The sequence below is a fragment of the Carassius auratus genome, chromosome 5, assembly GCF_003368295.1.
Source record: "Carassius auratus strain Wakin chromosome 5, ASM336829v1, whole genome shotgun sequence".
NCBI lineage: Eukaryota > Metazoa > Chordata > Actinopteri > Cypriniformes > Cyprinidae > Carassius > Carassius auratus.
Window position 1 is genome coordinate 29,774,878 of NC_039247.1, and position 27,121 is coordinate 29,801,998.

Consider the following 27,121-nt stretch of genomic DNA (forward strand, 5'->3'; position numbering starts at 1 on the left):
CTATTAAGTGATGCTTCTGCTCCTTTTGCTTCTGGCTCTGCATGAACTGTTATAGTACATTCACTCAAGTGCCCATCTCCTAGAGATTTGTTTTATACATTGCCAGATTATTATTATTATTATTGACTGAATGTTATGTTATATATTGTTTTGCCTGATCTTACATAAATTAAATGCATCAGTTCAACATCAAACAACTTACATCCAGTCCGAAGGAAAGTATCTCCTGCAGAGCCAGGTTTTTTAAATGTGTTTATCTGAAGATCTCCTTTGTGTAACTGGTATTTCATCTCATCAGCTGCACTTAGCATTTGCTTGAAAATGCTAGGGTAATACATCAGTGCGTCATCAAGGCTTTTCTTGGATAACACATACAATTCACAGTTTGTTGCAGCTCTGACAAAGAAATGGAAAAAACACAAACAGGAAAAAACACATACATGCAGCATATGTTTAATCTGTGTGATTTGTAGTTTGATGTATTATTAGTTCAATTATTAAAAACCCATATATTCATGATTTCCTCCAAACCGCTCACATTACGAGTCAATGAAGTGTCTGATTTTTAGCTACAAGCTTTACTTTGAGACTAAATTTATCATAATGATAGGATAATGTTTTCATGGCCAGAGAATATTTTTCCTTAATTATAAGAAGTGATAACTTTATTGAAAATTGATAAGTTAATCTTATGGCCGTTTGCTGGACAAACCACTGTTTGATTTGCAGTAATTTACAGTAGGAGATATCACAATAATTGATATGAAGAGTGGAATATTGACATATTAATGAGTAAATTACCGTGCCCTGTAATGAGTTCTTGATAAATGCAATTGAGCTATTTTTCATAATCAATAATATTAATGTAACTGTCATATGAGATAATTATTAATCATATTCCTGATTAATTATTCAAATTCCCTATATATCATTTGAGTTAATTATTATGTACAACCCAGTGCGGCTACCCAAATACCAACTTGGGAAAAAAATGTCTACAGTTGTGCTTTACAAATGGCACAGATCTGAGCTACCCTAAAGCCTGTGTTTTACTTTCTGTGTGCGTGAGGGTCTGTGTGATGTAAAAATCATCATCGGAGGGTTTATGCGAGGCTTTTTGCGAACATCCAAGTGAACCCCCCCCCCATCACCTTTTTTAATAACGTAGGCTACAAAAGCACCAACTGTGTATGCATTCAAGCCAACCACTAAAAATATTTTGTTACAGTACTTATGTATTTTTTGGGATTATCTGTACTTTACTTGAGTTTTTATATTTCAGGCAACTTTTACTTTGACCTTTTACTCTACATTTCCTAATTAAAATGTGTACTTTTACTCCAAGACATTTCCCTTAAGTATATTCGTTACTTACTAGAAAATATTCAGAAGAACAGACTGCAGGAAAGCAGGTTTGATGAATCAGTGGTCTAGCATTTGCAAGTAAGACTCATAAAAACACCTTTGCTCATGTGCAAACAACCGCAGATGATTTCATTTCTACTCAAGTCGAGTCAGGAGGGTGCGATAAAGCATAGTCTGCGTTAATACAGTAAGTGTTGTTGGAATGATGTGCAATCTGATGATACCAAGTGATGTTATCAAAATTCCAGGCATTCTAAATTGTAGACAGCAAAAATTATTCTGTATGCTTTTTTAAATTTATATAATTTAATTTAAGGCCTAGTTAACTTAATCTATATCACAAATAGATTAAGACACGTTCAGTAAGACACACACGTTCAGTAAAGCAATAAGTGACTTACATTTTAGTTGCTAAATTTTTCCGACAAAAGTAGTGTTTTGCATCTCTGAACAATGGACGGTGTTATTGAATGAATCCGATTTTTTGAATGAATCGGTTGAATAAATGATTCAGTGATTCACTCATTAACACAGTCAAGTGCTTTGTTTCTGAATGAATCAGTCATTTGAATGAATCGGTTGAATCTCAATGACTCACTCATTAACATTCACTTACTGTCACCTACTGGTGGTTTTAATTTCACATTTAGACTATTTTTGTTTTCATGTTTTAAATTATTTCAAGTATCAGTATTCAACATTTTATGTTAAAAACAAAACATTAAGGCTATTTATGCATATGTAACTGCATGTTAAATTCATCCATGTCCTTGCTGAAATACATTAAACTGTAGGCTAAATGCTATTTCAGATGCATATTCCAGAAATGTTTTCTTATGTTGGAATGAAAGACACTAAGTACCGGATGAAGTGCTTCTTATTCTTACCCAATAATACAAAAGGGAAGGAATAGTTAAAACTAAACACAATCTTGCTAATCAAGCTGTGTGTATGTACATTGTTATATACAGGTGCTTCTCAATAAATTTGAATGTCGAGGAAAAGTTCATTTCAGTAATTAAACTCAAATTGTCAAACTCATATAGTATTAATTAAATTCAATGCACACAGACTGAAGTAGTTTAAGTCTTTGGTTCTTTTAATTGTGATGATTTTGGCTCACATTTAACAAAAACCCACCAATTCACAAAATCTCAACAAATTAGAATATGATGACATGCCAATCAGCTCATCAACTCAAAACACCTGCAAAGGTTTCCTGAGCATTCAAAATGGTCTCTGACAATCATTGACACCTTTCACAAGGAGTATAAGTCACAAAAATGAATTGCCAATAAGCTGGCTGTTTACAGAGTGCTGTATCCAAGCATATTAACAGAAAGTTGAGTGGAACGAAAAAAAAAAGTGAGGAAACAAAACAAAAAGCAAAACCAACCGAGAGAACCACAGCCTTATGAGGACTGTCAAGCAAACTGGATTCTAGAATTTTAGAAAACTTCACAAGGAATGGACTGAGGCTGGGGTCAAAGCATCAAGAGCCACCACACACAGACCAGACCTGAACGCCAGAGAGAATCTATGGGCTACTGTCAAGAAGAAAATGATAATGATGAAATTATTATTGAAAATGATGCCACAAAATTATCACCTTCATGCCACGCAGAATTGAGGCAGTAATTAAAGCAAAAGGAGCCCCTACCAAGTATTGAGTACATGAACAGTTAATGAACATACTCCCAGAAGGCCAACAATTAACTAAATTATTATTTTTTATTGGTTTTAATTCGTATTCTAATTTGGTGAGATTCCAAATTAGGGAGGTTTTTGTTAAACATGAGCCAAATTAAAAGTACCAAAGGCTTAGACTACTTCAGTCTGTGTGCACTGAATTTATTTAATACACGAGTTTCACAATTTGAGTTGAATTACTGAAATAAATTAACTTTTCCTGGACTTTCTAATTTATTGAGAAGCACCTGTATTCTCTGGCAGTTGTTGATGGACCCCTGTGGCTTTTCGAGTGACTTATTCTTAAATTGTTAAACCATTGTCCTGCTTACATCATATAAAACTTTTTCTCTCAGGAAATGCAAAGGCATGTAAAAATAAATAAATAAATATATAAACTAAAAGAAAAGAAATACTAACCTTACTGTGGCAGCTCTTGGCTCTCCCAACAGCAAACTTTTCTCACCAAAATACTGTCCAGCTTTTAGTTTGAAAAGAACTGCTGTATTATCCTTTGATAAAACCTCCACTTCTCCCTTGTGGATAAAATACATCTAGGAAAACAAAGAGTAATTTTGAAATATAATCATAGTCTGAAACCCCTAAAGAGAAGTCAAAACATGACTTCTATAGCTCTGACTGATTCTAAATTGTATAACTGCATGGGTGGATCATAATGTAAGTGTCTGTGTAATTCACTACCTGAACATAAACATTAAAATGCTGTTACCCTTTTAGGCTTAAAAAGGGACATACAAAATTTCAAATATAAATTGAAAGTTTTCTGATGCACAATATCTTTCCAATGTTCTTGTGATAATTACCTCTGATCCATAGTCATTTTTCTTATATATGAGATCATTGGCTCTGAACAGGGATTGGGAAATTCTTCTGGCTAATAAGCGAATGAAGCATCCATCGGTTTTTAACTCCTGCAGACACTCCTTTGTTAACATCGTCTCAAACAATGGTCCCTGCAAACAATGCCATGAGAGTGACATGACAGATATTATTTACATCTCATTAACATATTCAGCAATTTCAACATGCATTTAAATCCATAAAATAAAATAAAAATAGCAGCATGTGACTTTTGTCTACTGTGCAAGATCAAGCAAATGAAGTTGTCATTCATGTTATTACACTGAGTTTCCCTGCTTTGGTGATTGCCACAGGAGACAAAGGATGTGTCTCAGACTCTAGTGATTTCTTGATCTGGATATTAAGACCAAACACCTAGGAAAAGAGATGACAAATTGACTTAATTAAGGTGCCATTCTACAGTCATGTTTACAATAGTAATAGTCAAGAGTATTTTTTACCTTTCCTATAAAATCAGCATAAAGAACTGTTGATATATCACCAACTAGTGAAGATGGCAAATACTCATTCAGTTTATCCTGGTCAAATCCTTTTGTGAGTTTCCATCGGAATACATAAAATCTTACTACACTGTCATATAAAGCCCCAGATATTTTGTGGCTCTGAAAAGAAAGATAAGAAAAATTTGCAATGCAATATACTGTTTACAGCATGGACATCGCTAGGCTATTTTAGGGAGGCTATAGCAAATAGTTTCATAAACTGAACACAAATTTGTGATCGCCTCAGTCCCTTTTAAATTTCATATGAAAATGTTGGAAGACTTCGATCGGCTCCTCATCTTTCAGCACATTCTTTTTCAAACCACAGATGAGAAACGGAAACAATGAGTGTGTTTATCGATAGATTGTTAAAAATTAGATTATAATATTTTTTTTCATAAATCCACTTTACAAAATATCATGGGGGAGCAATAATCGGTTCTCCATCTACTGTAGTTGAAGTTTTCACTCTGTTCACCCCTCATAACACCACAACTGTTTACTCCAGTGAAAATTAAGCACATATGAACACATACTTTATAAAACGAGGATGTTGCCATTTTCATTTGAAAATTTAGCTTTCAATATAATACATATTCCAGTTAAGGATGTGAAACAGTGACCGAGTACTCGACTGCGTCAGCGATGATCGATCATGTAAACGATGATCAAATATTTAATTTTAAATTTTTCCTGATTGGTTATGGCAGCACTTTGGGCAGCACCATGAACACTTATTGGTTAGCTTGCCACAGGATGTATCAAAAGACGTGAGAAGAGAGAGAATCATGGCCTCGAAATCACGTAGTGATATCTGGCTTCACTTTGAGAAAACCAATGAAAATCCAGTTCAGTGCAAGCTGTGCAATGCCAAGCTGTCACAAAAAATCTACAAGTGCAATGCGCTAGTATCTAACATTTGTATATAAAATGTCTGGCGATAACAGAGCGGCAACTCAGATGAGCATTGCATCATTTGCCGTAAGACCTAAATGAAATGCAGGCAGAACCGAGATGACACAGCTAATCGCTGAAATGGTGGTGAAAGATTCTTTGTTAATGCTTCCAATTAGTTTCGTCGACGGAGAAGGAATTAAAGTTTTCCTTTACTGTCGTGGAAGGTAAATGAGAATCAGTTTACAAAGCTAAGCATACTTGTCCAGTGGTACCTGGCTGAAACATCTGTTCCAGTGGAGCTAATTGTTTTCTACCGCCGGCCTAGTTGTGCAGACTCCGCACTCGGCTCTCACCTGAGCACGTAGACTGACTCATCTTTTTGAAATTATTTTTTTTTTAATGTCTGTTTGAATGTTTTAAGTTTCACCGGTCGTGATAAATGTTATATATATATTTTTTCATTAATATTAGTTTTGAGCTTTAGCAGCCATAGTTAAAATATCTATGCAATTTGGTCTCCTATGTTACACCTTATCGCAGTTGTTTGGTTATACTTTGTTTTACTTTTTAATTTATCTTTTAAACGTTTTTATTTTTTGTTATTTTAAATGCAACGCTGGATTAAAATATGCTGCTAAAGTTATACTGGAAGACAATGTTTTGTAAAAAAAATAAAAAAATAAAATGCAGTCAATAAAGGATAAAAGAAAAATTATCTTTGTGTGTTCATTTTTAAATCACAGACAAATAATGAAATAGTCTTTATAAAATAAAAATACATTGGACATATTTATAGCTTAATTAAAAATAATGAAAGAAGAATTCGCCTATAGGCTATTTTAGAAACATATCCATAGAGACGATAAATTTTTTTTGTTTTTGTTTGTCATAGTTTTTATCTTAAATATATTTAAAATTGTATTCAGTTATTTAGCAATAATCATCAGTGATTTTCATGCTGTTAAATTATGCTTTGGTTGATCAGAAAGTGCAAATTGAATACAAAATATTGCTGAAATATTAGAAGAAATTTTTACAAAAATAACAGTGACACTAACGTAGTCTAAGAATGTGAATGTATTGTACTTTCATGTTTTTAAAGCACAATCGGAGTTACACTTTCAGTCAAGTTCACATCTGCATTGCCAATTTCTTTTTTCAGATGAAATTTGTAATAGCTAGCCTACATCTGATTAATTAACATTGACATTTATTACACTCTGAAAGCACTGAGTAAAATCTGTCCTTGCCCATCTTTCAGCGCGCTGTCATGAAAACACATCGGCGGGAGCTCGCGCCCTCTCTCTCTTTCTCTGTGTAATGCATAACTTGGAATCCTGTAATCCTGCAGATACAAGTTGTAATGTTACATCTGCTATGTTTCTCAGTTATCTGAATTATCATAGGATGTCGTAGAATTAGCTTCAGGTTTTCATGTCATATTTTGAACTTTAATTTTCATAATCTTGAGATTTTTCAATTATATCCATTATGTCCATGCCCCTGCACAAGTACCACCCCCAATTAATAATTTTTTTACACTTATCGATGCTCAAAATGAGAAATTTCCCAAAATACCCATCCCTAATTCCAGTGCATGTGACAAAGAGGTTTGCATACTTGAGCTAAGGAAAGAGGGTTGTTCTAGAAATGCAAACAGTACAATTTTGTGTTTGTACAGTAAACAGGTTGTGTGTTTGAAGACCTGAATTTGGCTTATTCAGTGCTCAAATGTTTTATCTATCTATGCAATACAGTGGAATATTGCAATATGTTTAGTATACAACAACTATTAATCAGACATTTTTTATCTTATATATAGGCCTTTTTTTTTTAGATGGATTTCTTAAAGATTTTATAACACAAGGTGTTCTAAGTATATTGGTGTAATGGTTGCTGAAAAATTAGGCTTTGCCATATGAAGGAGAAAAACAACAACAGGTTCAACAGGTGGATCGTCACTGTAATTCGTCACCAAAATCAACATTAGTGGGACAGGATTGTTTTGCTTCCCACCTGTGTCATGTAGAACTACCATCTCTAGCAGAGACCCTTACACCATGTGCATCATGTGTATAGGTCCAAAGCACGCTTAAATGTCTTGACTTATTTGCTTGTAAACAATAAGATGCATTTCTGTAGCCCTGACTGATTTTAAACTGTAATTTTGGCAATCCCTGAAATGGGCCATACTGATATTAACTGAGAAGTTGAAGAATAGGCTATAGTGCTCATTCAAGAACATGCATTTAATGTTTGGACAAAGCAAGAACACTTATGCATATGCAGATTCAGTCTGAATTTACTAAGTAAACTATTTGCTAAAATAACCACAACATTAAGTTTGTTCACCCAAAAATGAAAAATATGTCATTATTAACTCACCCTCACATCGTTCCAAACCAGTAAAACCTCCATTTATCTTCAGAACACAGTTTAAGATATTTTAGATTTAATCCGAGAGCTTTCTGTCCCTCCATTGAATCTGTGTGTACGGTCTACTGTCCATGTCCAGAAAGGTATGAAAAACATCATCAAAGTAGTCCATGTGACATCAGAGGGTCAGTTAGAATTCTTTGAAGCATCGAAAATACATTTTGGTTAAAAAATAGCAAAAACTACTACTTTATTCAGCATTGTCTTCTCTTCCGTGTCTGTTGTGAGAGAGTTCAAAACAAAGCAGTTTGTGATAATATATATATTATCAGTTTCCACTGTCTTTATCTGTAAGTCGCTTTGGATAAAAGCGTCTGCTAAATGAATCAATGTAAATGTAAATGTAATATCCGGTTCGCGAACGAGTCATTTAATGTAAACGGATCTTCTTGAACCAGTTCACCAAATTGAACTGAATCATTTTAAACTGTTCGCATCTGCAATAAGCATTAATCCAAAAATGTGGCTAACACTCCCTCTGAGTTCAAACAAACCAATATCCCGGAGTAATGCATTAACTCAAACAGTACACTGACTGAACTGATGTGAAGAGAGAACTGAAGATGAACACCGAGCCGAGCCAGATAACGAACAAAACATTGACTCGTTCTCGAGTCAAGAACCGTTTCTGTCAGATGTGTCCGATTCAAGAACCGAGGAGCTGATGATACTGTGCATGTATGATTCAGCGTGAAACAGAGCATCTGAACCGAACTGGTTCTTTTGGTGATTGATTCTGAACTGATTCTGTGCCAATGTTATGAGCGCGGGTAAACCGAAGGCTTGAATCAAGGGCAGTCATCGCAAATGACGTCATTACGTCGATCGCAAAAGAACCAGCGAACTGTTTTCTTCAACCGGTTTACTGAATCGAACTGTCCGAAAGAACTACTGGTCATCCGAAAACTGATGCAACCGGATCTTGACTCGTGAACGAGTCAGTCTGTTGTTCGTTATCTGGCTCGGCTCGGTGTTCATCTTCAGTTCTCTCTTCACAGCAGTTCAGTCAGTGTACTGTTTGAGTAAATGAATTACTCCGGGATATTGGTTAGTTTTAACTCAGAGGGAGTGTTAGCCACATTAAAAAAGTTAACAGCTTAAGTCATTTATGGATTAATGCGTATTGGAGACGCGAACCGTTTAAAACGATTCAGTTCGATTTGGTGAACTGGTTCAAGAAGATCCGGTTACATCGAATGATTTGTTCCCGAACCGGATATTAACTGCTTTGTTTTGAACTCTCTCACAACAGACACGGAAGAGAAGACAATGCTGCATAAAGTCGTAGTTTTTGCTATTTTTTTAGCAAAATGTATTTTCGATGCTTCAAAATATTTTAACTGACCCTCTGATGTCACATGGACTACTTTGAAGATGTTTTTCTTACCTTTCTGGACATGAACAGAAAATCGCTTATTATATACAAAATGTATATAATAAGTGAGTACACCATGAATCCATTTTCTAAACCGTGTTTTTGGCTTGTCCTGAATCACTAGGGTGAACCTATAATAAGTGTTTATATTCAGACTATTTTAGATTGCTTCGGGGATACCGCGGCGGAGTAACCCAGTACCTTTGTGATTCTTCATAGACATAAACAGAGAGAAGTAGTTCTGGCTACGATGTTTTTCCGCAAGACACAAGCAGTTCTGTTAATTAACCGCTAGAGCGTCAAAAGTTACCGACTGCAGCTTTAAGGAATTCAAGGGGAGGGGCTTACCGATAGGTAAATTCATTCTGAGCCTTCAGGCCACTACAGGGAAGACAGCAACAGACACGACTGTTCTGAGTCTCCTGTTCAGAGACAGTAACAGATATGACACGTTCTGAGGAAACAGATACCATATTTTCCGGACTATAAGTCACAGTTCTTTTCATAGTTTGGCTGGTCCTGGGACTTATAGTCAGGTGCGACTTATTTATTAAAATTAATTTGACATGAACCAAGAGAAAACATTATTATCTACAGCCATGAGAGGGCATCCTATGATGCTCATTGCTCATTGTAGCCCGCAATGAGCAGCATAGACAGTAATGTATTCTCTTGGTTCTTGGTTCTAAATAAATGCGACTTATAGTCTAGTGTGACTTATATATGTTTTTTTCCTCATCATGATATATTTTTGGACTGATGCAACTTATACTTAGGTGCGACTTATAGTCCCAAAAATATATGGTACTCTACATTCAGAATTTTTTTCCAGCGAGATAACAACAAATGCACTTTGAATGGAACATATATGTTCGCTTCGAACTAGAATCATGCCGTTATATCCTGTGATGTCCACTTCACAGGGTACGTACGTTTTTGAATAGAACAAATGTATGAAGTGATAAAAGAAACATACAAAATGTGCATAGCAGGAAGGCGTGAGGACTGGAATTTAGAAGCACTAATTTATGGTATTCATTCAGTAGTTGTTAACTACTCTTGTCTATCTTTTGTTAATTAAATGTATTTTATTATACTTGTGTCTTCCTTGTGTTGATACAGTAAGAGGTTCTACAAGTTAGATATCCCACCAATTTTTCTTATCTGATGTACTCATAAGTTCACCTAAATTGACATGTGATCCAAAAATGGGTATCCATCACTTCAACATTTCACCTCAAAAAGGGCCAAAGTGATTCTCATAGTGAAACATCCTGAACTATTATCAAAGAACCCAGTTCTACGTTAAATAACTCATCGATATAAGTAAGATGCATTTCTTTTAAGTATTTCAAAATGTGTTTAATGTTTATCTCTAATAAACAGATTCTGTGTGAAAATAACTACCTTCAAGAACAGTTTGATGCTCTCAGTTTTCTCTGTGTAAGCAGCTTTCATGGCATCTCTGTTCGCCAGCATAGCAGTAACGGTCCCTGATAACCAGCCAGTAAACAACATCGCAGCAATCATGATGAAAGTCATTCCAATTTTCTGAAAATGTGGTTTACACACAAATAAAAGTTAGTGCCGAGATGCATAACGCAAGCAAATAGTCTCTATACATGCATAGGACATAAAATGTGTAATTTATGGGAAAATAGGGTTTGTTTTGTAAGTTAAAAAGAAATTACATAAAACTATATATCTCAATTTACTGTAAGTTACAGGTGAATCTCAATAAATTAGAATTTTGTGGAAAAGTTCAGTAATTCAACTCAAATTGTGAAACTGAGACTGAAGTCTTTGGTTCTTTTAATTTTGATTTTGGCTCACAATAAACAAAAAAAAAACACCAATTCAACAAATTAGAATACTTCATAAGACCAAAAAAAAGGTTTTTGGTGAATTGTTGGCCTTCTGGAAAGTATGTTCATTTAATGTACATGTCCTCAATACTTGGTAGGGGCTCCTTTTGCTTTAATTACTGCCTCAATTCGGCATGGCATGGAGGTGATCAGTTTGTGGCACTGCTGAGGTGGTCTGGAAGCCCAGGTTTCTTTGACAGTGGTCTTCAGCTCATCTGAATTGTTTGGTCTCTTGTTTCTCATCTTCCTCTTGACAATAGCCCATAGATTCTCTTTGGGTTTCAGGTCTGGTGAGTTTGCTGTACAGTCAAGCACACCAACACCATATTTAACCAACATTTGGTACCTTTGGCAGTGTGGGCAGGTGCCAAATCCTGCTGGAAAATGAAATCAGCATCTTCAAAAAGTTGGTCAGAAGAAGGAAGCATGAAGTGCTCCAACATTTCTTGGTAAACGGGTGCAGTGACTTTGGTTTTTAAAAAAGCACAATAGACCAACACCAACAGAAGACATTGCACCCCAAATCATTGCAGACTGTGGAGACTTAAAACTGGACTTCAAGCAACTTGGGCTATGAGCTTCTCCACCCTTCCTACAGACTCAAGGACAGGCCTATTCAAATTTTGCCCTGGAGGGCCAATGCGGTTCAGAGTTTTGCTCCAACCCTAGTCAAACACACCTGAGCATGCTAATCAATGTTTTTGGGATCATTAGAAAATCACAGACAGGTGACTTTGATCAGGGTTGGAACCAAACTCCAAATAAAATTAAAAACTTGCTCTCATCTGAAAAGAGGACTCTGGACCATTGGGCAACAGTCCAGTTATTCTTCTCCTTAGCCCAGGTACTAGGTAAACTTTTTCCTTCCACTCAACTTTCTGTTAACATGCTTTGATACAGCACTCTGTGAACAGCCAGCTTCTTTGGCAATGAATGTCTGTGGCATATTCTAATTTGTTGAGATTGGGTTTTGTTAAATGTGAGCCAAAATCATCACAATTAAAAGAACCAAAGACTTCAGTCTGTGCGCATTGAATTTATTTAATACACGAGTTTCACAATTTGAGTTGAATTACTGAAATAAATGAACTTTTCCATGACATTCTAATATATTGAGATGCACCTGTAGAATATTGCAAATCCTATCAAGAAAATTTCATGGCCCAATTTCATCAGAAAACCGAAGGAAAAAATAGAAAAAGTATAAATTATTTTCACCATCCCCTATTCTAATTATAATAAAGAAAAAGCATAAACAAGATTTATATAAATTAATCTAAAATACCATTGCCATAAGAGACGGATAGATGTCCCCAAATCCAACAGCACATATTGTTGTGGTTGCAAAGTACATGCTGATTAAATACAACTGCTGGAAAGTAACAGTGGCTGAAAAAAAAAAAATCTATTATTTTTTTTAAATCACATATAAAGGTTTATTTTTAATCTATTAGATATATGAAAATAAGGATAAAACATATTCAGTGGTCAAAGCTCTGAAGAATAATACGTACCAAAATCGACATCAAAGGATTTGTCCACATGTACAACCCAGGACAATGGTGTACAATTGTGCTTTGTCAACGGTAGAAAATAATCACTGGCATTTCCATGAAGGTCTGCTACAGGGCATGCACTTGCAAAGGTAATACAAGTGGCAAAGTGCACAGAAAAAGCGGAATACAGCAACAACATCAAAACAGTAATGCTATTCCTTTCAGCGTCAATGCCAGCTTGCAAGAATTTAAATACAAAGGGAATGCGATATAACTGAAAAATATGTGGAATCCTTAAGTATGCATAAAGATGTAATGTTTCGTTATTGGCATAAAATCCATTCTCACTGAATGGTGAAATCACAATCCATCCCACAAGTTCCCAAGGAAAGCAAGTTATGAAATCCACAAGGAACCCGGTTTTGACATAATGATGTGCTGTTTCCAAGGTGTCAACTTTGAGATCATTATCTTCATAGAAAGCAACATGCATGCGAAGATAAATGTCCATCCAACAAAACAATCCAAGTATGTAACAAACAATCCACAGCTCCATTCTGAAGTGTAAAAATGCAATAAGAAATGAGGTAATGATGCTGACAGCAACTGCTAACATGCTCCGGAAAAATTCCCATCTCACATAAAATGCACTGCTGGGCAAAACGGCATTCCTGCAAATAAAAAAAAGTAAAAAAATAAGTAAACATCTCCAATCACATTTTCCAATGGGGAATCACTGTGATCTGGGACACGTAAAAAATTGGGGTGGTCAATTAATTTATAATTCAATATGCTAAAGCTTCCAATTATTGAAACTACTGTATTACATTTTATTTGTTTTTTTCATTTAGTATGTGAGGTCATTATTTTCAGAGAGACATCTTTAACAATATCAGTAGAATTAAAAAAACACTGTCAGTAGCACTGCATTTACCTCATTAGGAAAGTTGATGGGCATGATGATGAGAAGAAATATGTTATTCGACCCATTAAAGTCCTATGGAAACAATAACAAGAATGCACACTGAAATGTTCATTCACATTACTTATTAAAGGGTAAGTCCACCTAATAATCAAAATTATGTCATTAATAACTTACCCTCATGTCGTTCTAAACCCGTGAGACCTCCGTTCATCTTCAGAACACAGTTTAAGATATTTTAGATTTAGTCCGAGAGCTCTCAGTCCATCCATTGAAACTGTGTGCATGGTATACTGTCCATGTCCAGAAAGGAAAAAAAAATATCATCAAAGTAGTCCATGTGACATCAGAGCGTCAGTTAGAATTTTTTGAAGCATTGAAAATACATTTTGGTCCAAAAATAGAAAAAACTACGACTTTATTCAGCATTGTCTTCTCTTCTGGGTCTGTTGTGAGATTTCAAAACACTGCAGTTTAATGATATCCGGTTCGCGAACAAATCACTCGATGTAACCATATCTTCTTGAAACAGTTCACCAAATCGACCTTAATCGTTTGAAATGGTTTGCATCTCCAATTAGCATTAATCCACAAATGACTTAAGCTGTTAACTTTTTTAACTTGGTTGACACTACCTCTGAGTTAGAACAAACCAATATCCCGGAGTAATTCATGCACTCAAACAGTGCACTGACTGAACTGCTGTGAAGAGAGAACTGAAGAAGAACACCGAGCCGAGCCAGATAACGAATGAAAGATTGACTCGTTCTCGAGTCAAGAACCAGTTGCAGCAGTTTTCGGATCAACAGTAGTGATGGTAAGTTCGATTCTTTTCCGCGAACCGGTTCTTTCGGACAGTTCGATTCAATAAACTGGTTGAAGACAACGGTTCACCGGTTCTTTTGCGCATGACGTAATGAGGTCATTTGCGATGACTGCCCTTGATTCAAGCGTTCGGTTTACCCGCGCTCATAACATTATCACAGAATCAGTTCAGAATCAATCACCAAAAGAACCAGTTAGTTTAAGACGCTCTGTGTGTCATTCTGCTTCACGCTGAATCACACATGCGCAGTATCATCAGCTACTTGGTTCTCGAATCAGACTCGTCTGACAGAAACGGTTCTTGACTCGAAAACGAATCAGTCTTTTGTTCATTATCTGGCTCGGCTCGGTGTTCATCTTCAGTTCTCTCTTCACAGCAGTTCAGTCAGTGTACTGTTTGAGTAAATGAATTACTCCGTGATATTGGTTTGTTTGAACTCAGAGGGAGTGTCAGACACATTAAAAAAGAGAACCACTGCTTAAGTCATTTGTGGATTAATGCGTATTGGAGACGCGAACCGTTGAAAACGATTCAGTCCCATTTGGTGAACTGGTTCAAGAAGATCCAGTTACATCAAATGATTCGTTCTCGAACCGGATATCACAAACTGCTTTGTTTTGAACTCTCTTACAACAGACATAGAAAAGAAGACAATGCTGAATAAAGTCGTAGTTTTTGCTATTTTTGGACCAAATTGTATTTTCGATGCTTCAAAATATTCTTACTGACCCTATGATGTCAAATGGACTACTTTGATGATGTTTTTCTTACCTTTCTGGACATGGACAGTATACCATAGACACAGTTTCAATGGAGGGACTAAGAGCTCTCGGACTAAATCTAAAATATCTTAAACTGTGTTCCATAGATGAACGGAGGTCTCATGGGTTTGGAATGACATGAGGGTGAGTTATTAATGACATAATTTTGATTATTGGGTGAACTAACCCTTTAGCTCTCATTTTTGTATGAGCTATTACCTTAGTTTATCAGTTCAATGCAAAAAAAACTGCACAGTACCGTTTAGAGGATTCTAAATTTTGTGGAATTTCTATGAAGTCTAGACTAGAGGAGAAAATACTATACCAGGCAGATCAAGCTAACTGTTCACAATGCTCGAAATATTGGAAGACAAATATATGGAGGTTTATATGAGTGCAACTCTGAGAGGAATAGACCATCTACAGAAATGCTTCGATGGCATTGTCTTTTTCTCTTACCTCCATATAATGCATATTAAAATCTCAACACTCTGCAACAACTCTAATGTAAGACGAGCATTTGTCGTTAAAAAGAATAAAAATAAACAAATTTTTTTTTGAAAATGATCAATTTTATCGCTAAATAAAACCTTTATTCCTCGCCTGGGATCATGTAGAGGCCTTTGAAGCTACAATTAAACTGTATTTGGGACCTTCATTTGGGATGAACTATTAAAGGCAAATGGTGCTTAAAACACCTTAATAAACATATAGTACCTATTAAACAGGTGTTCAAATGATTTTGTCCAACCCCTGTACATGTAATTTCAGATGAAAACAACTCTCTGCTTACTTTGGACTCTGTCGTTTGAATCGTCTCATTGGAACGGTTTCTTCCTCTGATCCAGCATACATTGGAATGTTTCCAAAGTCCTCCACATCTAGAAAGATATTTATATTTAATTTATAGGTAGTTAAAATAAGTTTGGCATAATCCTTACAGCCTACATACACCAAAACCAGGGATGGATTTCCCAAAAGCATCGTTAGCCAACTATGGTCACAAGTTCCGTCTTTACCAACATAGTTTGACGATTCAGTGTTTCCTTAAAACATAGTTAAAATGAACATTTGCAAACAACGTTGCAAACTTGTGGTTGGAACTATAGCTCTTGAGCTGTAGTTAGAAGCATAGTTACTTGTTAGCAAGGGATATATGCTTAAATAAGTAGGCTCTCGGGGACAATAAGCAAGCTAACATGTAGTGCAATACATATTTTACATTATATCTTAAGATAAATACATTTTAATCAATGTATGTTTGCGCGTCAATTAAAAATGCTGTTTTTTAAAGAGTTTGCAAGTGCACAAATACCGAAGGAAACCCCGGAATATGATGTAAAAGGTAACCCGCGATGAATCAAACATCAAATAAAGAAAAATGACAGGGAACAAAACATGGTAAATTAGTCATCAGGTGCCATGTTCAATACAGCAACATCTTATAAGATGTCTAATTGGTTAAATAGCAGAAGTTAATCCTCCACCACATGCGTGTGACGTCATTAACAATGGCCCTATGTTTTTGAACTAATTTGGTTCCAACGACGGAGATGCGACTGTGTTTGGGAAACAGTGGTAACTAGCTAGTTCGTTTCAACAATAATGCATCATACTATGGTGATTAATCAATGAGTTATGTCGTTGTACGGTAAACGCACCCCAGAATGGATATTCACCAGGATATAAAAAAAAAAAAAATCTTAACAGGGGACAGGAAGAAGATAGTGAAAAATCCTTGCAAGAAAAACAATAGTTGTAGAAAAAGTACAAGATAATGTTAGAGTCTTTTTATGTTTTGGCAAAGGGCTTCCCAACAGAGATGTACTAAATAAAAATTAGGGGAAATTATATTCCTTAAATTTTTTTCTATAAATTATTATTATTTTAGAAGTAGGCTACATTATAGTACTATCGTAATTTGCTCTTTTCTTTGAGAAAATTTGTTTTGACGGGTTGTAGTGAAGAACAGTTAACCGGGAAGTTGTTGCCTAAATTCAGGTGAGATTCTGCGTCTTTTATTTTCTCCTAATAATGTAGAAAGCAAATGTACATGGTATGATAATCGTACTTGTTTATATTGCGATATATCTTCATACGGAGTAATGTTTCTCAAAATACTCACAGCATTTTGTCTTCTTTGAAAACCTACGGCCCTGAAATGCCAACGTGACTTTTTGTCTCTGTGCATTGTCAGATTCTTGGGCATGGGATTGCCTTTTCAATAATTTCTCTGCAGTCTCCACCAGTGTTTTGTAGCATTTGGGCTCTGATTGGTATTCTTTAATTTGCCTAGAGGATTGAGAGTTTACTCATAAAATTTTCATTAACTTTACAGAGATTTTACTCATGTAATTTGTTTCTTAGTTCATAAAACATACCTTTTAAACAGGGGATATTTCTCAAGAAGTACTCCGATTTTGTCAAAATCAATAACTACAATTTCACAGCATGTCACAGCACGTACTGTCAATGTGGCTTGTTTTCCAAACAAAAAACCTGCCTGCAGAAAAAAAAAAAAGATAAGCTGATTTATTTAAGGCATGTACACAAACCTATGGTATCTGGATTAATATCAAGACACTATGGGAACTCCACTTAGGAGCTCTGAAGCACCCTTAAACAATGATATTTAAAACATTTTATATTGATGTTAAAGGGATAGTTCACCCAAAAATGAAAATGTTGTCATCATTTACTCACCCTCATACATGTAATAATTTCTTCTGTTGAATAAAAAAACTGTATTTTGAACGTTTGTTTAACCAAACAGTTGAAAGTAGCCATTGACTTCCATATAATTCGTTTTCCATACTAAATCAATGGGGACCAGCAACAGTTTGGTTATCAACATTCTTCAAAATCTCTTCATACAGGTTTGGAACAACATGACAGAATTTTCTTTTTTAGTTTTTTTAAATAGGAAAGACTGTGGGTTTTTGGACAGGCCCTAAAATCTGACAAATTGGGACACCTATATACATATTGAGAAACGCACGTTAAAGTGCAGGGCCTAAGAGCCATTTGCCAATAAACAGCCATGATTTTCTCCAGGTTTCAGAGCTCCCATAGCATCAGCAACAGATGCAGTGTCAAAGTGATTGATATTACAGGAAACAATATATTTCAATTTCACCTCTCCAAAATGCATTCCCTTCTGATAATGTCCAACAACATCTGAAAGAGTATCATTCAAAATCTAAAAAATAAATACACATAAATAATGAAATATTTCAATATTTAAACAATGATTAAAATAATCAAGTTAAAGGTGTGCACAAATGCTTACAAGTGCGTTTTGAACTACATACGTAACTTGGCAAACCCAGGTTTAGTTTGTGCTTATGCTTTCATTTTAAAACCTACATGCATACACTTGAGATCAAACATTTATGAAGAAATAGACTTTTTATGCTGACCTCACATGCTCCCCTCCGAATACAAAAGAGCTCTCTTGTGATAGTTTTACTGTACTGGATAATTTCCCCTTTAGGAAAAAAGTACATAACTGAAGTTAAAGTAAGGTCCCGTATAAATGACTGCCCAGCTTCTGCAAAGAAAGGAATCTGTATAGAGGGGGAAAAAAATGAAACAATTTAGTTAATTTTGAACCAGCCCTCGTCGGTTGAACTACTGACAATATGCAAATTAAAGAACACACCATAAATTTGTCAAGCACAAAATGTGTTAAGGCAAAATGCTTTTTTTGTGAGCTAATGGTGCAAATCCCACTAAACTGACAACTGCAAACCTTAGTAAAACAGACTATATGATTTATTCGTTACTAATAATCTCCTCCCATAAATTTCCCATAAACTCCTCTCCTTGCTAATCTCGTCTTCAGTAAACCCTCACAGTATTTTTTTTTTATGTCAAAAGAGGGTTTATGCTGGCATAAATCTGGCCCTATGCATTTAAACTAGAGTATCACTGTTATAACTAAATAAACACAAATGCCAATTTTCAAGTTTCATCATCCACACTCCTCCCAGGAGTGATGAACCCAGTTGGAATCAGGTTTTAAGCATTAATCTTAAACCCCACCGGATCTTTCTAAATGTGAATAATCCTGCTGGTTGAGATTTTCAGCCTTCATGGTTGCACATGACCCAGTGAATTGGAAGTTTCCTGGCAATTCAGGAGATGATTTAAGACACATTAACCAGCATACTGATGTGGCCCTTTTTAAACCTCAGAGGTCGTCAATGCTGGGTGGAGTTCACACTGCATCAGTTGCTAATGCAGCATCTTGGTCCAGATAACCAAAACAGTTTTTTTTCTCTCCATTTAGTGGTTTTAAGACAAAAAAAGAGGTGACTTGTTTAAGATTAAAACAAAAAACAAAAAAACCACTGGCCTGTGACAGAAGCTCCCCTCTCTCTGCCATGAGGACATTCCGTTTCAGTTCAACTGGCAAGTCATGCATTAAAAAGGGTCCTCCTGGAAAAGCTTCACCTCTGAAAAAAACAAACAATAAAATCAATAAATAAAGCTTTTTAAATTTCGTCTCGGTTACGTATGTAACCCTCGTTCCCTGAAAGAGGGAACGGAGATGTTACGTCAGTGACTGATGAAATTGGAATCTCGCTAGAGAGACAAATCGCCTTAGAGTGTTAATAAAACAAGCCAATGAATATTGGCGTGCTAGATTGGCATTGCGCACCCCGCCCCGCAGCGCGGGTATAAAATGAGATTGCGTGCAGTCGCACATTCAGTTTTTCGCTGATGAGCCAAGACAATGTGACCTGGCCGCACAGTGGTGGTACACCACCATTCCCTCCTTCAGGAAACAAGGGTCACATACGTAACCAAGACATTACCTTTCAGACGGTCACGTTCAACGTTACGTCATTGACTGACGAAACTGGGATGCATATGGAAAATGTCACTATTGCTGACGCCCTTCAGTGCCCTGCGCAAGCTGGCAAGTCCTCCCCACACCAGTTGGGCCTAGGCAGAGGAACCCGCACTGCAGTTCTGTACAGTGAAAATTGGATAACACTGGGAAAGCGTACCCAAGTAGGGAAACACTACGGAACCACATCCTGCACATAGGAAGTAACATGTGGAAATTACACATATGGACTTGCCATAGGGCAGTGCTACATATGGAAGTCCCTGCGGTAGACTCAGCCCACCTGGTGTGAGATCACTACACAGCAGAGATGGCAGAGAGATCTCTGCCAGGGAAAGACACGGGCTCACTGTGAGGGAAGCCGTACTATGGAGAATACACATGTAGGATCAACCCGAAGGGGGGATCACTACACACAGGCACCTAGCTCAGCACAAGGGTTGACCTTGGGCATACACACGATTGCTGGACCTGGTGTCTGGCGCTCCACCACGCCTGACTACCGAGGGTGCAGGAGGAACTTCAACAGGGTTTGCCAAGAGGGAAACTGAACTGAGAAGCACTTAAGTGCACGTATCCGGTCCGTAGAGGGGAATGGCACAGCAAGCATGATTGACACCGAGCTAGTCTAGCATTACAGACCATCTGAGGTGAGTATGCGAGAGGACACAGGCTTTTACCAGGAGATTATAGAATCTCGCACACGTGTTAGGTGTCCCCCAATAGGCAGCTCTACAGATGTTTGCTACTGAGGCGCCCCGTGCCAAAGCCCAGGAGGAAGCCACAGCTCTTGTAGAGTGTGCTCTGACTCCAAGGGGGCACGGTAAGCGATGGACCTGATATGCTAAGACTATAGCCTCCACTCTCCAGTGGGCAAATCTTTGTTTGGAGACAAACTTTGTCTTCTGCTGTAAAGAGCAGACAAAGAGCTGGTCTGAGGTTCTGAAGCTCCGCGTGCAGTCCACGTAAATGCGCAAGGCGTAAACGGGACAGAGCAAAGCGATGGCTCGGTCTGACTCCTCCCAGGGCAGCGCTTTCAAGTTCACCACCTGGTCCCTGAAAGGCGTCCTGGGAACTTTGGGCAGGTACTCAGGCAGGGGTCTTAGGACAACGTGAGAGTCGGCCGGCCCGAATTCAAAGCATGTATCGTCAACCGAAAATGCCTGCAGGTCTCCGACCCTCTTGACTGAAGCCAATGCAGTGAGGAGCGCTGTCTTCAGCGACAGAAACTTAAGCTCTACTGGCTGCAGAGGCTCGAAGGGCTTCTGCTTTAAGGCCGTCAGGACCAAGGGGAGATCCCAAGAGGGTACCATGTGAGGGCCTGGAGTGTTCAGCCTCCTTGCCCCCCTAAGGAACCTGATGACCAGGTCGTGCTTCCCAATGGACTTGCCGTCTACTGCATTGTGATGTGCGGCAATAGCGGCAACATAAACTTTGATAGTGGAGGGAGACAGCCTTCGCTCTAGCCCATCTTGCAGAAAGGAGGAGGAATATGCTAAGGAGCATACTTGCGTAGACCCCTAGGCCAGCTGTGTTCCAGTGCGTCCGTGCCGAGGGTCCCCTCGGACAGGGAGTAGAACAGCTGGCAGTGGGACGTGTCCGGGGAGGCAAAAGGTCTACCAGAGTGTCCCAGAAGTGTCTCCAGATCATCTGGATGGTCTCGTGGTGGAGTAACCATTCTACTGGAAGGGCGGGCTGTCGTGAGAGCTCATCGGCTGCACGATTGAGCTCGCCTGGGATGTGAATGGCATGAAGAACCTCAGATGCTTCTGACTCCAAAGGAGTCAGTCAGGCGGGCGAGTTGCGACATGCGACTGGAGCGTAGACCCCCTAGTGGTTGACGGTCGCAGTGCTTTCCATATGGACCAGTACGTGCTTGTCGCATAGCCTTGATGTGAAGTGGTGCAGAGCAAGCCATACTGCCAGCAACTTGAAGGCAACTGATATGCCACTGCAGCAGATGCCATATGCCCCAGGAGCCTCTGAAACGGTTTCAGTGGACACCCCTTCCTGCCCCGAAATGACTGAGTGCGCTTTGTCGAGAGATGCCCCGTCAGGTCGACCGAGTCCAACTCAACACAGAAAAAAAGAGATCCTCTGCACAGGGGAGAGTTTGCTCGGGACTTGGCCAATATGAGCCAGTTGTCGAGGTAGTTGACGAGGTAGTGCGGCACCCCCAAGAACCAATCATTCAGCCTTGAATGTTCGGGAGATGGAGGCGCCTTTCAAGACAACCCGACGCTCTAGCTTAGGAGTCAACTCTGGATGCCACTCTCCCAGGAGGCAACACAGCCGAATCCTCATCTTCAGAGCCTAGCTCATCCCCTGATACATTGATCGACATCAGGTCATCTGCTGGTGAGCCGATGAAGTGCTGAGTCCTGTCCTGTCTGAGGCATCCGCCTCACGTTACACCAGGGGCACGATGTGCTGGAGGAGTGAGGGGCCCGTGGAGACTCGCTCTGTGGGGATCTGTAATCTGTAATCCTCAAATCACCCTGGCCATGAGCCGAAGTAGCCCTCCTCTTGAAGGAGGAGCTAGAATGGGGCATGGGGAGGGAGACTCGTTTGATAAAGAGGAGCCTTGAATGCAACATCGCGATTGTCATATTCCCACAAGGAGAACATGACTCATCCACAAATGCTGCCTCAGCATGCTCTAGGCCCAGGCATGGGATGCAGCGATTGTGACCATCAGATGGAGCCAGGAAGTGACCACATCCAGAAACGCACGAGTGGAAAGACATCTCTAAAAAGACGCCACGTCACTCATAGTGCTCTTTTAGAATTTGATCTTTTAGTTTTGAAAAATACACAGAAGTGTTGAAGCACCTAGGAGGAGTTGCAGCGTGACTGCAGAATGGGAACCTGCAGCATGCTGAGAAAAAGCAGAAGCACTGGCAACCCCCCCTGACGCGCCGTAACGCCAACACTCGACAAAACACTCGGCAGGCTGTCTTGACGACACTCTGCTCAGAAACCTGAAGGCTCAAAATACTAAATAAAATATTTAAGTATCAAAAGTAAAATACTGATGAATTCAGTTTTTTTTTTAATCTGATGGCTCAAAATACAAGTCAAAGGATAGCCTAACATGCTAGACACACAAACAAGATTTGAACAGCTGTGAGCTCAGTAGAACACTATTATGAATTATAATAAATCATTAGCTAGTACAGAACAAGTACAGAACTTTTAAAATGTACTGAAGTAGAGCAAACTAAGTAAAAAATACTTTGATTAAAGGTGTACAGTCTAGTGCATTAATTCTTCTGATATACAATAAAGAGATTTAAATGACTGCAGAATACTAAAGAAACTATCAGTGGCTGTCTTCTTTTTAATTGTTAAGTCTGGCTTGCATGACAGATTGAGGCCATAACCAAGCGGCCATAGTTACTGGTTACAAACTACAGAATTTAGCTAAGAGCCTATTTCTTCATTTATTTCTGAAAATACATGCATACATAATTCCTTAAAAGTATATATGTACTGTATGCATGTTAATATAATATTATAGTAAATTTTTTGCCAGTGCTGGATTGTTTTGGCTCTCAAAAGCATGAAATAATCGTTTTTTTTCCCGTCTGCTGCCTTTAATGTCACAGCTTAAAATAAATAATGGTATACAAATGCTGAGGAGCCATCAGTCACTTTCTCTTTTAATGACGTAATCAGTGATAGACTGATTTTCCAGAGTCATTAGACACCATCTGAGCAACTGCCACTGGGTTTAATTGGAATGCTATGAGAAAACCGTATTTCTAACCTTCATGACAATAACCAAAGCTGCACATGCTTACAAATATTGCATGGGAAAATGACAAAATAAGATAAAACATACTGATATTTGGACCACATGAGATTCATATAATTCATGACTCTGTTCTGTAGGAAAACTGTCAGATCATGTTGCTTCATGAAGTGATGCATTTCTGAAAAAAGATTCTGGAAAGCCACCCTATGCAGAAAAAAAACAGGAAAATATGTGCAAAAATTCAGCTGAAATACAGAATCTACTAAGAAAAATGCTTTTAAAGTTTTTTGATTGATTAAATCAGTTTTTACAGCAGGGCGGGCTGTTTTTTATGCTTTTATATGACAGTATATAAACATAAAATAAGAATACATGGTCATCTATAATAAGATTAAATTTAGTGTCTGAAAATTAAAAACATACCTCTTAGCATGTTCACCAGATAATGTGGCAGAAAGCTGGCTGATAATATAGTTAAAAACCAGCAAGGCAATAACACCAACAACTGCTACCATACATTGTTCTACCAAAGAGCCAGGTACAATGTCTCCATATCCTGAAAAAAGAATTTTGTGTCATAATACTTTAGTTTAATTTTAGTTTCATCTTCATATTTTACTACTGATGTAACATTTGTCTTAGTGACAAAAACATATTACTAAGAATAGTAATAATAATGCTATGAATATCTTATCTACTTAAGCTCAAACATTAAATGAAATTATACCAAGCTAAATACAAACCTGATTCCAAAAATGTTGGAATACTGTACAAATTGTGAATAAAAACAGAATGCAATTTTATGGAAGTTTCAAATTTCAATATTTTATTCAGAATACAATATAGATGACATATCAAATGTTTAAACTGAGAAAATGTAAATAAGTTGATTTTAAATTTCATGGCATGAACACATCTCAAAAGTTGGGACAAGGCCATGTTTACCACTGTGTGCCATCCCCTCTTCTTTTTATAACAGTCTGCAAACGTCTTGGGACTGAGGAGACAAGTTGCTCAAGTTTAGGAATAGGAATGTTGTCACATTCTTGTCTAATACAGGCTTTCTAGTTGCTCAACTGTCTTAGGTCTTCTTTGTCGCATCTTCCTCTTTGTGATGCACCAAATGTTTTCTATGGGTGAAAGATCTTGACTGCAGGCTGGCCATTTCAGGACCCGAATCCTTCTTCTACGCAGCCACGATATTGTAATTGATGCAGTATGTGGTCTGGCATTGTGTTGTTGCAAAATGCAAGGTCTTCCCTGAAAGAGATGACGTCTGGGTGCGAGCATACGTTGTTCTAGAATTTGGATATACCTTTCAGCATTGATGGTGCCTTTCCAGATGTGTAAGCTGCCCATGCCAGATGCACTTGTGCAACCCCATACCATCAGAGATGCAGGTTTCTGAACTGAGTGATAACCGATAACAACTCGGGTTGTCCTTGTCCTCTTTAGTCCGGATGACATGGCGTCCCAGTTTTCAAAGAACTTCGTAGCATTCCTGTATGTGATGCAGTGCCATCTAAGGGCCCAAAGTTTTCCGGCCTTGACCCTTACGCACAAAGATTATTCCATATTCTCTTAATCCTTGGATGATATTATGCACTGTAGATGATGATAACTTCAAACTCTTTGCAATTTTTCTCTGAGAAACTCCTTTCTGATATTGCTCCACTATTTTTTTGCAGCAGCATTGGGGGGATTGGTGATCCTCTGCCCATCTTAACTTCTGAAAGACACTGCCACTCTGACAATCAGGTTGCTAGTTACCTTAAGTTGTAAATTGTTTCTCCAGCTGTTCCTTATATGTACATTTAACTGGCACCGCCTACTTTATTATATCCATAAAATGGTTCACTTTATGATCCAAGTGCAAACAACAAATCCAAAGATGCGTGCAATAAGTGTTGCTTGCAATAAGTAGACATGGCAACCGTGATGAGTGGGATGGGGCTGAGAGCCGTGGGAATGGAGTGAAGCCGGTGGAGTAATTGAAAATGAGCGAAACTTGCATCACTCATCGGTCTCGAGTCCCACGGAGGAGCTCCGGAAGGATAAAAGGAGAAGTAATGACAGTGAAGGATGGGAGAGGACCAGGCTTCAATTTTATTTTGTGTTTTGGTTCTGTTTGTGCACGACAGTCGTCCGTACAGAGCCTCGCACATGGCATGCAGTTTCGGCCATGGGAGGCGGTATGCGGGCAACATAACCACCAGCCAACCTGCAATACACTAATAACTCGAACGGCTTGTGGGCGTGTACTTGAACCTGATGCCAATCATGTGGAAATTACAGCCCAGTACTTCATTTCAGTTCAGGGAAGAGAGAGAAAGGATGGCCCTCAAGCCCTTGGCAAGAGACCACCACCCGCTACAGGGAAACACAAATCAAATCCGATAAGAAAAGGAGCCGAACCAGAGTAAACATCGGCACTGCTTTTAATCGCTGGAGACAACTGATGGACCTGAAAGAAATGAGGTTCGACTCCGAACTTGCAACATTTCTTTTGGATTGGTAAGTTAGATGCTGTTAGTATTTCGCTAGAAGTTTTTTTTATACGTTTGTGTATTTGTTTTCGGGAAGTTATAACATAGAAATGTATTGAAGGCTGTTCGATAAACGTGCTAATGTTAGCGATGGCTAACCGTAGCTGCGTTTGATAATTAGCTAGCTATAACTTAACGTTACCCATTATATTATATCATAACTAACCTGCTCTGTCTAGTCTGTTGGTCTCCTTGTCCTCTTTGCTTTGTGGTTTTTCTGTGCGTGAAAAAATTGATGTGTGGCGTGAAAGCGTGTGAAAAGAGTCAATTGCGTGTGTCTCACGGTGAATGCTTGAGAGTTGGCACATTAGTTCCCAAGCAGAATAAAGGACAGGTTGATTATTGCTGTTTAGCGTTTGTATTAATCTATGATGTGTCCCTGTTTGCGTACAGGGACATTAAAAAAAAATTAAAAGTGATACGTGGACCAAGGTGTCTGAGATTGTTCATTTTTAGTAAAGGATCCTAATATTTCGTCCACAACAATATTTACCTCATTTAACCTTTACCTTAATTTAACTTATAACTCCTTGTGCTTAGTCTGCTCGAGATCAACAAGCTTGTTTGCTTTGCGGCCGCTTTAAATACAAAATAAGCATTTGATCTACGTTAGAGCGTCTGAGCGCTCACAAATCTTTCTGCAGTGTCGTGAGCAGAGCGGCAAGAGCGATTTTTGACGCTCTAGACGCCGGCGGTGTGAACGCACAGTTAGGATTCGGCTATGGCTGTAGTGTTGTTGTGAAAGTAGGGGCGGAGCATAGAGACTATGCCATTTCTCGTTTGTTACTCTAGAGTAGACCAATTCACTTTATTGAGGCATAATGCCCCCATCTTGTATGGAATGTGGAGTATGACTTGATTTTTTTTGCCAAACATTACAGATGGCACCTTTAAGATACTTTTCTTACATTTTTTTTTTAGGAGTCATATAATGAGATTTCTATTTTTCCTTTCTCTTTAGGGTGTT

At 38.1% G+C, this 27,121-nt stretch overlaps 1 protein-coding gene across 1 annotated transcript in view; it reads right to left on the bottom strand.

Annotated features, from left to right (window-relative positions):
• Positions 1-27,121, bottom strand: part of cngk (cyclic nucleotide-gated potassium channel) — a 60,266-nt gene that overhangs the window by 5,506 nt on the left and 27,639 nt on the right. The window contains exons 19-35 of the mRNA XM_026255075.1: positions 24,032-24,164; positions 23,696-23,812; positions 19,354-19,453; positions 18,416-18,562; positions 18,133-18,195; positions 17,378-17,499; positions 17,122-17,288; positions 15,790-15,877; positions 13,422-13,484; positions 12,506-13,158; positions 12,277-12,380; positions 10,534-10,677; positions 4,377-4,538; positions 4,198-4,290; positions 3,879-4,028; positions 3,475-3,608; positions 203-396 (exon numbers count right to left, since the gene is read on the bottom strand). Coding sequence (XP_026110860.1) covers positions 203-396; positions 3,475-3,608; positions 3,879-4,028; positions 4,198-4,290; positions 4,377-4,538; positions 10,534-10,677; positions 12,277-12,380; positions 12,506-13,158; positions 13,422-13,484; positions 15,790-15,877; positions 17,122-17,288; positions 17,378-17,499; positions 18,133-18,195; positions 18,416-18,562; positions 19,354-19,453; positions 23,696-23,812; positions 24,032-24,164 — 2,634 coding nt within the window. The remainder of the gene's footprint in view (positions 1-202; positions 397-3,474; positions 3,609-3,878; positions 4,029-4,197; positions 4,291-4,376; positions 4,539-10,533; positions 10,678-12,276; positions 12,381-12,505; positions 13,159-13,421; positions 13,485-15,789; positions 15,878-17,121; positions 17,289-17,377; positions 17,500-18,132; positions 18,196-18,415; positions 18,563-19,353; positions 19,454-23,695; positions 23,813-24,031; positions 24,165-27,121) is intronic.